The sequence below is a fragment of the Vicugna pacos genome, chromosome 2, assembly GCF_048564905.1.
Source record: "Vicugna pacos chromosome 2, VicPac4, whole genome shotgun sequence".
NCBI lineage: Eukaryota > Metazoa > Chordata > Mammalia > Artiodactyla > Camelidae > Vicugna > Vicugna pacos.
Genome location: NC_132988.1, coordinates 52,353,206 through 52,364,401, shown reverse-complemented (window position 1 = coordinate 52,364,401; position 11,196 = coordinate 52,353,206). Strand labels below are relative to the sequence as shown.

The 11,196-nt window shown below is 45.8% G+C and overlaps 1 protein-coding gene and 1 long non-coding RNA gene across 2 annotated transcripts in view; one reads left to right on the top strand and one right to left on the bottom strand.

The window, feature by feature from the left end:
* Positions 1–310: 310 nt before the first annotated feature.
* The window catches only part of TSPAN5 (tetraspanin 5), a 152,157-nt gene continuing 141,271 nt past the window's right edge, over positions 311–11,196 (bottom strand). The window contains exons 4-8 of the mRNA XM_006208940.4: positions 9,675–9,845; positions 7,214–7,339; positions 5,124–5,171; positions 4,918–5,034; positions 311–2,527 (exon numbers count right to left, since the gene is read on the bottom strand). Of these exons, the coding sequence (XP_006209002.1) occupies positions 2,462–2,527; positions 4,918–5,034; positions 5,124–5,171; positions 7,214–7,339; positions 9,675–9,845 (528 nt within the window). The 3' untranslated portion in view covers positions 311–2,461. The remainder of the gene's footprint in view (positions 2,528–4,917; positions 5,035–5,123; positions 5,172–7,213; positions 7,340–9,674; positions 9,846–11,196) is intronic.
* Positions 8,495–11,067, top strand: LOC140686379 (uncharacterized). The gene is made up of 2 exons (XR_012060122.1): positions 8,495–9,252; positions 10,791–11,067. It is a non-coding gene; the product is annotated as an uncharacterized lncRNA (long non-coding RNA).

Sequence of the window (11,196 nt, the reverse complement as noted above, 5' to 3'; positions counted from 1 at the left end):
TTCTCTCCCCAGCCACAAAACATCCCTCCTCTCCTTCTCCCCTGTCAGAAAACCGGGCCATAGCAGGGCCTGTCCAAGTTCCTCCCAGACAAGCAACAACAGCACCGCCTGCGAACCTGTCAGAAATCGCCCTTCTCAAGCTCCGCTCTAGACCTAGATCAGAAATGCCAGGGATGCGGCAAACCCAGTCCTGTGTGTTTTAACAAGCTTTCCAGGTGATTCCAGTGCATGCTGGGGTTTGAGTACCACTGAAATTAGAGAACTGTACAATTTCGAAAGAGAAGTAATGAAGCCAAGACATAACTCCATGTAGGGTAGAACCAAGTTTATTAATGACAGCCTTTATTACAACCACTCTCAAGTGTGAAAAATAAAGGGTGATTAATTAAAATTTAGAACTCACTTGGACTTGCTGTTTGGCCTTTCACTGGATGTGCCAAAGGGTAGGAATCTCGCCCGATTCTGCATCAACTGGTCAGGTGGAGTTCACTGGAGAATGAGGTAACCAACAGGACAAGAAGGCCAACTGGAGAGCTCAAGTCTCCTCCACACTGGAATGACAGTGCAGAATGACCACAGTGGTGGGGGCAGAGGGGAAGTAAAATCTTACAGCCAGCAGATGGACTCCACATCTCTAAGCCTACAGACACGAAAACACAAACATGCAGTCAGACACACGCCCTCCCTCTGGAGACTAGAATTGCAGAGAACTTTTGTCCTTTCTCTGAGCAGACTGACACATTCATCAGCCATGGCGATGCAACGTGGGGCTGAAATGGAAAACCTTGCTAAGTTTCCACAAACTACGCAGGCTGGCTGCCCAGTTATGTGCTGCAAATGTGTCATCACCCTCAAATACGCCTGTGGATTTCCCGGTGTTCCACGGACTAATATCTGCTCCCCAGGAGAGCGACATCCTGGTAGACACCTGTTAGTAGGAAAAATCTGGGGGCAAAACTCGTCCCTCCCATCTGGAGTGGGTGGCGGGGTGGGGGCAGTGCCTGGAGGTGCACTTTCCCACCTTGTGTCACAGAACACTTTGCCCCCCTCCTACTCTCCCCTCTGAAGTATTTGTGCTTTGTTACCAGGCTGATGGTGAGTCTGCACTAAGAGAACAGAAAGACCTCTGGCCATGCACTCCTTTTTGTTTTTTTTGTTTTTTTAATAAAAACAAACTAAAACCAGAAGGGGGGAAAAAAAGCATCAGAAGCCCTGTGATTGTATCAACACCATTTCAGAACTTGGTTTAATTCCATTTAAAGAGAAAGAGGGGGAGGCTGCAGAAGAGGCCACAATGATCAATCCCCAGACCCAGCAACAGACTTCCCGGTGGAGTCCGTGCAAGCATCAGCGATGGCGCAGCTGGTCCCTTCCCAGACTGGGAGGACACACCACACCTCTCCAGACTGTGAACCTCCGAAATAAACGCTGACCAGGTAACGTTTATAAAGGTTTGTGGGAAAGATGACAGGACAAAGAGCTGGTGGATTCAGATTCGCGGGTCATGCAGAGAGATTATAGAAAAAAATTAATATTCGAGCCAAGTAAGAGAAGACTTTAAAATTCAAGAGAAACTGTATCATAGCTTTCACTTTTGGAAGACAAAAAAAAAAAGAGAAAGGAAGGAAGGAAGGAAAACATCCACAACAAAACAAAACCCCAGAGAATTCCAGAGTCCAACGACTAATTTGGTGGGCTGTGGTATTCAATACCTCTTCGTTAACCTCATTTTCTCCTCGGATTGCACTGATAAATAAAACTCAGGCCTACTTAGAAAAAAGATCTGTCCCACTAAAACTCAGCATCATGAAGTGTTCCAAAGCCCATGCCCAGTGCACAAAGAACACACAACTTCTCTTACACGGAGACACTCCAGGAGAGACCAGATGTGCCCGCCCAAGTTAACTTGTTGAACGTGGTCACAAAAATCTGAACCCAAAGGCAAGCTGCTTTCTTCTCGGGGTGACCGCTGTAATAGTTCCTTGAAATGTACAGTGACGGGATGCCCAAACCCCACAGCCCTCTTAGGAAAGGCGCACCTCCTCCAGCCACAGAACAGAAGGCCGTGCTTTCAAGGCATGACGAACACCAGCAAGGCTGCCTCCCCCGGCCCTCCAGTCACCGAAGCAGAGAACGAGACTTTTCCACAAATTCAGTACATCTGGGTCCCCCACCCTCCCTTTTTCTCTTTTGGTCAGTATCCAAACATCCAGAAATTCACGGCCACAGTAGAGATTCACGGTGCAACGACTTTCATACTGGTTTTTGTTTTTTTAATTCTGTCAGTGAGCAGCATTTCCCAGTTTTACCCCCCAAAGAACGAGTTCTTGGCAGCTCCATCAGGTGGGATTGCAGGGTGCCTCTGTGATTAGGGTCCGTGCCGCATGGCTATCAGCTCGGCACACGGTGGGGCAGGAAGGCTGGGTCTGTCCAGTGTCTTGATGCAGCTGTGGTGGGCGCTCTACCAGCTGGCCCTGACAGCTTCAATGTCACTCACCAGATTCTGGGCCAGGCAGATCCCAAAAATCTGAGAGGGGAAGGAAAAGAGAGTCAAACAGAGGAACTCTGGGCTCTTCCTTGGCTACCGAATCCCGTTTTTTAAAAAATCTTTGATTTTTTTTTAATTGAAGTATAGTCAGTTTACAATGTTGTAACAATTTCTGGTGTACAGCACAGTGCTTCAGTCACATAGGCACATACATATATTCGTTTTCATATTCTTTTTCACCATAGGCTTACTACAAGATATTGAATATAGTTCCCTGTGCTATACAGTATAAACTTGTGCATCTATTTTAAATTTTTTTAAACTGATTTTTAAAATTGAGATACAATTCACAGCCTATAAAATTCATCCTTTTAAAGTGTACAATTTAGTGATCTTCAGTGTATTCACAAGGATGTGCAACTAGCACCACTAATTCCAGAACGTTTTCATCCCTCCGAAAAGAAACTCTGTACCCAAGAGGAGTCATCCTCAGTGCCCCGACCCCTACAGCCTTGGCAAGCACGAATCTACTCTCTTATCTCTATGGATCTGCCTAGTCTGGCCATTTCATATGAACAGAGTCATGTAATACATGGCCTTTTGTGTCAGTCTGCTTTCACGGAGCAAAATGTTTTCAAGGTTCATCCAGGATGCAGCACGTAACAGCAGTTCAACTATTTTGATGGCTGAATGATATCCCATTATATGTCTAAACCACATTTTGTTTATCCACTCATCACATGATGGACATCTGGATGGTTTCTACTTTGGGGCTACTGTGAATAGTGCTGCTATGAACATCTGGGTACAAGTTTTCAGGTGGACATATTTTCAGTACTCTAGGAGTAGAACTGCGGGCTCATATGGTAACTGTTTCATTTTCTCAGCACTGCCAAGTGTTTTCCAAAGAGGCTGCATCATTTTCATTCCCCTTAGCAACATATGAGGGTTCCAATTTCTCCACATCCTAACCAGCTCTTGTTATCATCTTTTTTATTACAGGCATCCTAGTAGGTGTGAAGTGGTGTCTCGCTGTGGTTTCCATTTGAATTTACCCAACAATGAAAGATGTCATTACAAATAGCTAATGTGTATCTTCTTTGGCGAAATGTCTATTCAAATCCTTTGCCCGCCTTTAAACAGAGTTTGTCTTTTTCTAATTGTTGAGTTGTTCTTCGTACATTCTATACACAAGATCCTTATCAGATGGAATGATTTGCAAATATTTTTTCCCATCTAGCGGGCTGTCTTTCTCACTTTTTTGACAGTGTCATTTTCAGCACAGACGTTTTTAATTTTGATGAAGCCCAATTGATCCATCCTTTCTTTGGTTACTTGTGCTTTTGCTATCATATCTAAGAAAACACTGCCTAATTAAATGTCACAATGATTTACACCTATAGTTTCTTCTAAAACTTTAACAGCTTTACCGTTTACATTTAGGTCTTTGATTGACGTTGAGTTAATCTCTTTTATGTGGTGTGAATTAGGGGTCCAAATACAATCTTTCACACATAGATATCCAGTTGGTCCAGCACCATTGGTTGGGAAGACCACTCTTTCCCCATTGAATGGTCTTAGTTCCCTTGTCAAATAAATAGATCAACTGATATAGATGTGGAGGTTTTTTCTGAACCTTCCATTCTATTCCACTAATCTTTACGTCCAACCTTACACCAGTACACACTATCTTGATTGCTGCAGCTCTGTAGTAAGTGTTGCTCCCGGAAGTGAGATTTCTCCAACTTTTTGCTTTTTCAATTTTGTGTGACTATTTGGGGTCCCTTGAATTTCCATATGAATTTTAGGATCAGTTTGTCCATTTCTGCCCAAAAAGGCAGTTGGAATTTTGACAGGGATTGCACTGAATCTGTAGATCAATTTGAAGTGTACTGCCACCTTAAAAACATTAAGTCTTCCAATCCATGAATACGGATGGTCTTCTTTAATTTCTTTCAACCATTGTGCCCCATTTGCAACCCTCTAAGTTAAAAGCATCACATCTCCACAAGATGAAAAGCCCAGCTGTCAGGACTACCTAGGAGGAAGAGTGGAGGCTCCCTTCCCTCACTAGCACTTTCGAAAGATGGGCCACAGAGAGGGGGGTGGGGCATAGCACGTCTGTGAAGCTCCAAAAAGCTTTTGCCTTGCCACTGGACAAGGCTCTACATCTGACCATTCCTGTCTGACTCAGCCAATCTCTCCAACTTGAAAAGGAAAGCAGGTTTCCTAAAGTATTTGAGGATAGTAGCATTGAAAATCAGAGCTTCAATAAAATCCAAACCAAATCCAGCTGAGGTCTTTTCCCCAACTCTCCAATGGGTCCTAAAAACTGTGATGTGAAGGTGAATGAGCAAAGCTCCTGCCCTGGTGAGGGCTCTCCTGGGATGTCATTTCCCTGTGACACCCACCGCGGAGCTTGGACTTACCTGTAGCAACGCAATGCCTATGAAAATACCAGCCACGATGGTCAAGTTGTCCTGCAACCATTTCTCAAACTGGGGCACACAGCCTTTCGTATAGATCACAATCTGCTGATCGACTTCCTTCACAAGGGAAGAGGAGAGCACAGCGTCACCAAGCAAGTTCAAAAGCTCCTCCAATGCGCTAAGCGACAAGAGGAGATTCCACTTACTGGTTTTTGCCTGGCATCATAGCCACACTGAGTGTTGATGACATCTTCCTGGGGGAGAAAGGAAACAGAAAAGTGAAATCCAGTCCTGCTCGACAGGAAGCCCACCTAGGAATTAGCAGAAGATCCCCGTCAAATGTTGGTAATAGAATGTATATTTGGGCACGCACGTGTCCCGGACACCTCATTAAATGCTTTTATATATAATCCCATGTAATTATTATGACGAGTCTCAGAAAGTATTAAACAGTCCTTTTCCAAATGAGGAAAACTGAAACTCAGGAAACATCGGAAAGTCTAGCAATTCCATTATGCAGAAGGCTCCAGATTCAAAGCTGACAGCCTCAAGGAGCTTATGGATTGAGGGAACTGGAGACAAACAAAAACCATCGTTAAAGGGTTTTTGTTTTTTTATAATGACTGTCCTCATTTATGCTCTTTTGGGGGGGGCCTTCTACTTTTGAATCTATATACTTGTGCATTATTTAAGTGGTTTTTCAACAAGAATGTATTACTTTAATAATTAAAGCAATACCCTGACCACATCACAGGTGGACAGATGCCCTGACATCTCACAGGCCTGATCAGAAACATGGGTTCCGCTGTTTTAGGTTTGTCTGTTTCCCCTCTGCAGGGTACAGGGTAGATTTTATTAGCTTAGCACTTATGGAATAAGGTATCTCTACCCAGAGGATCTGTACTTGAAAGGGGAGCATAATGCTTTCTGAGAATCTTCAGAATTCTTCCAATGGAACGTTCACTCAGGGCAGGGGCTAGAGACTGAGAGAGCCCAGCTTGTACTTGCTGCCTGGGCTCTGTGCCGGGCACTCTCTTGCCTTCAGTCCCCTCAGAGGAAAGGGAGACTTGAGCCAGTGGGAAAGGCTGGCTTTCCCGGGGAGGTCTCAGCAGGGCTGCGTGGTCCTCTGATTCTCAGTCTCCCTCAGACCAGGAGTAACAGCCCGGGCTGACCCCTGAGGGGTGGCCTGCAGCAAGTTCGGCTTTTCCAACTGAGAGCATGGTCTCCCCTCCTTTTTTTTCACTTTTAAAAATTGACATATAGTTAATTTACAATATTATATTAGTTTCAGGGGCCCAGCATTGTGATTCATTATTCTTACAGAGTAACCATGGCCACTTGTAAAGGGCCCCGCACCCCCACCCTTTCAGGGGAAACAGGCCACTGGACTCCTCAGTGCCCACTGGGCTCTGCTCTTCCTCGGGAAGGGCTGGTCTGGGGAGGGCTGCTGGGGACTGACTGGCCAGAGAGGCTGGAGGGTGCCGAAGGGCCAAGTGCAAGGATGCCTTTTCTACCACATGGATTGTTCTAACACTCAATTCTGGCTTTTAAATTCACAGCAGGAGAGCTGCATTTTAAGCCATTCTGTATGCCAGGCACATGATTTGACTCAAAATACAATCAAACCTGGGGCAAAAATAGTGGCCTACGAACAGGCTTTATATATACATATATACACACGCATACACGCACATATATACACACACAAATGTATGTATATGTATGAAATAAAATACAAACTGCCATTCCTGTAGGTATCACGACCGAGTAGACACCTGCAGTCTTCCTACCAGGAGTCCAGCCCTAGCTGGTCTCACGCTCTTCTCCTGCTCCTAACCCTCCCCGAGCATGAAGGCAGGAAGAAAAGCGTGACTAACCCCAGACACCACAGAGCGCGCTCATACGAGCCCGTCCTTCTCACAAAGAAGGAGTAACAGGCAGTGCCGGCAGCTGCCTGGGTCCAAAGCTCAGCTCCATCACTCACAAGCAGTGGGAGCTGGGGAGAGTTACTTAAACTCCACGGGCCTTGGTTTCACCTGAAAAGGGAAGACAGTGGCGGTACCTGCCAGTCGGAGTGCTCCCAACTTAAGTGTGCCAACACACAAAAGGCTTAGAACCGGAAGCAGCGCCCGCACGGCTAAGTCACCGTTGGTGATTAGGACTCCTCCAGAAGGTCTGGGCGCTGGCCCACACCCGCCCCTCCAGCAGGAGCTACCGTCAGGACTAAGGAGAGGTTTCCACAGCCTGCTCTGCTCTGGCCCACGCGCTCTGGGCAGGCGCGCGGGCAGGGACTTACGGCGGGGTCTTTAGTACAGCAGGAGAAGGGCACGCCGCATCGCTCTCGACTTGCATTGGAATCTGTGCAATTGAAGTAAATATTTAGGTTCCAATCATCAGCTCCAAAAGCCCCACAGCACTGCCACTAGAGCAAACAGGAGAGAGTTAGAACACCCCGGCGGCGAGGCGACCAGGCACCTACACTCACACCCGCCAGAACGACCCACACCCAGCTGCTGCCAGCTCTTGCCTTCTCTTCTGGCTCAGAATCTATCTGTAAACCAAACTGAACCTAAGGGGCCCCTGTAAAAGCCTCCAAGGTAAGGCTGGAGAACTGGAAGGATGTATCTGCATGAGACTTGAACCACTGACGAGGCCCATGGTGTCCGGGGAGGGTGGGCAGACCGGGAGCCGTACAGCAGGGCTCAGTTTGAACAAGACCTGCTCGGCTCGAGTACACGTGGAATATTCTAGAAGGAGTAACAAGACACCAAACAGTGGTAGTGTCTGACAGAGGCAGGTTGGGACTATGGGCGGGACATCCAGAGGCTTTTTAAATTTTGATCTCTACACCTTGATGATTTTTTTTAAAAAAAATCCATTTTATTGAGGTCTGACTGACATACAATAAACTGTACATATTTAAAGTGTGCCATTTTATAAGTTTTGACATATTTATACGTGGTAAAACCATCACTGCAATCAAAAGATACTGAAGATATCCATCACCCCAAGTTTTAGAGCCTTATTACTTTTTGCATTATAAATCTGTTTCATTATATGTTTCTACTCTGAATTTTTTAAAGCAAGAGCATGTATGTGTATTTTCAACTGAAAAAATTCAATCATCTAATTAAAACATAATAAAACAAGCTGTTCAGTTCAGTGGGTCTTCAGCGAGGCCTGATTCAAAAGGGGTCCCATAATAAGCCCCTGACACCCCCCATGCTGGACCAACTCGACTTCTGCGAGTTAATACACATCAGGCCTTGACCATTTTAAGAGTTTCAGGACCAACAGCTACTTCAAAATATTAAAAGTCCATGACAGAAAAGTGAAATCACATGAAATAACAAGATTTCCATAGGAAGCAGACAGCATCTCAAGAGAACGTGTATCCGCATGCTCTTCCAACTCGCTGGGTCCTCCTCGGGCTTGGGTTGTGCACCTCCAGTTTGCCTACAAAGCTCCATCAGACTTGCCACGCCAACTAGTCAGCAATAACACTTGGCAAGAGGTGAGCCTGCATCCATTATGACCTAACAAAACAGTCAAGTCTGCTGAGGAGACGAAACAGGGCTTAATTTCACACCTGAGGGACAGCAAGCTCCAGGACAGTCACGCTGTCACCGAGCAAAACCAACACAATTCAGCTCACTTCTGCGTGCCCGGTGAGGGCAGAGGTGGGGGGAGCTCCCTCAGGGTGAATGTCAAGGCAGCCCTCTCCTCCCTTCACCAAAGGACCTCAGCTCACTCTGGAAGGCTGTCCAACCAAGAGACAGCCCCTGGTCCGCTGGGTTTCTGTCAGCCCTCCGGTGCTGCCATATACACGAATGTCACGGACGTCACTGTCCAGGTCTGCTCACCGTACCCAGCTTTTCAGCACGTGCAATATAGGCCTGACCGCTTGTAGGACAGTGACACCTGAAGCCTAATACAACTACGCACAGCTCATCAGCGCATCATAACATCCCCATGAGTTTAACAGCAGCTTCTAGGGTTTCCATTTAACTCCTGGGGAAATAGCTCGAGGTCCTGTTAGCCCGAGGTCATTTGGCTAAGCAGATTTTGGCACTAGTTCTGTGTCTTCTGACCCCTTGTTTATACCACTGTGCATTTTGAGCAGAACAGGGCAGCTGCTACTTCGTTCGTGTAGCAGAGGCCGTCACACAGCAATGTCCAGAAACCTCAATGGGAGTGGTGCCGCTCCACAGATTCTTCACTTGTGAGAAGCCACCAGGCTTAGAAGTGTCTCGCTTTTCAGTTTTAACTGAAGGTGCTGTTAAAAATACCTGGAGGGGCATAACTTCAGGAACTTTGTGGATAAACATTCTATTGGTAAGTACAGTATTATGAGCTTTATGAAGTATACAGGATAACCAAAAAAGGGGCAAAGAATATAGGAAAGAATCCAAACTTAACACCAAATCAAATGGTAAACCTATGGCAAAACATCCTTCAATGTCAACAGGAATGGGCAGCTTTAATGATAACCTAAATGTTTGCTCAAGAGTTTTCTTCTTGGTTCCTCTTAGTAGAAACGGAGATAAGCGAAAATAACACATTTCCAATTAGGGTGCAGATCATGTTACGTCATAAAGCAAGTCAGAAAATAAACACACAAGCAAACAAACAAAAAACCACGTGGAGAAGTGAGAGGTAGGTTCCAGCTGGCAGACACAGAAGCCAGGAGGAGTGTTCACTGGGGTCATCCTTCTGAGAAGGCTTTCAACTTGAAAACAGACCAAATTCAAACTTACATATTCCTGGGTGAAGTCTATGAGGTTTTGCAAATCAATGTCATCCCTGTACGCTCTGATGTTGTTGTTTATAAAGAAATACAGCTGGTCTTTGATCCAGTCTTTGAAAACAAATGCCAGAACCCCGGCAGTGAGCTCCAGGAAGAAAATAATTCCCAGGAACACAGAAAACTAAGACAAAAGAACACACACAAGAGAACAGTTATGAGGACTAGTTTGATCATACATAGATAGTTACATGGCTCTTTCTAAAAAGGTTTGTAATCACACTGGGCTGTTACACATGTCCAAAGCAGATAACCATCAATTTCTTAAGAGTCACTGATACAATATCACACTCCAATAAAGGATTTTTAAAAATCATTTCATAATCACTTTTTAGGGGCTCTGGTGTTTCACTTGGTAATTACCAACAAAGCCCATAAGCAAACACGGGTAATAGGGATTTCTCATTAGACCCACATTGAGGCTTAATGAATTTCTCCTGATTAATGCACTTGTCAGATGCTTGAACAATGACCTGCCCCTACCTCCAATAAGCTTTTGTAATGCTGAAAGATAAATTATCCCAATATTTTAAGATCGCCTGTTATTTGTTACTGTGGCCTTGATTCTGTGTGCAATACATTCCTTTCCTGGATTCAGACACTGTTTTAATTCCCCTTTGCCCCTGCTATACAGGTACAAGAGCAGATGTGTTCATCTGAGATGAAGGGCTCAAAGAGGAGGGGGGTGGGGCGGGTAGCTGTGACATGAAAATAATTTCCCGTCATGAAAACAAAACGAAACCACTGGGTTGAGGGCTTTTCTCGGGAATGTGAGCCGTGCCAGCCTTCCTTTGTGAAGCACCAGGCTCGGAAATACTTCAAACAACATCAACACACAGTCAGAGGAAGACTCCTGGCTGATGGAGACAACAAGCATTTGAAAGGAAGGAAGGACGGAGGCTAAAGGCCATGGGTTATGTATGGCTGCCGTCCGTCTGGAGAAATGTCCCCTTCACCCACAAGAAGTGCCCCATCTTAGTCACATCGACACCCCACTCACACCCATGGTTCTTTCCACTTCCTCCCACCCCCACATTCTCACCCTTTTCAAACTTTTTTGCTCACACAGATTATGAGAAATGAGGCTGTGAAGGACCAGAGGGTATAAAGTGCAAGCAAATTTCTGGCGACAAGGGCAGAAAAGATGACGCTGGGGCCCCCTGCTCAGCCGAGCTCCTACAGGCTGCTGCCCAGTGAGTGGCTGAGGAGGCAGTGGGGCTAGAACCGCCCGCTGTTTCCACATCCAGCCGGAGACATCAAGCAGCCAACCGAGAGAAAAATACATAGGCCAGGGGTGCTAAGGAAAGCACAGTTATTTGTGAGAATTAAAAGACAAAAAACGTTTATTCATTCAGCAAATATTTACTGAATAGCTCACAACAGATCAGGCCCTGGCCTAGCTGGGCTTTGCAGAAGCAAGGATAAGTAAGACCACAGCTCTGCCTCCAAAGAGCTCAGTCTTTCGTGACTGAGGG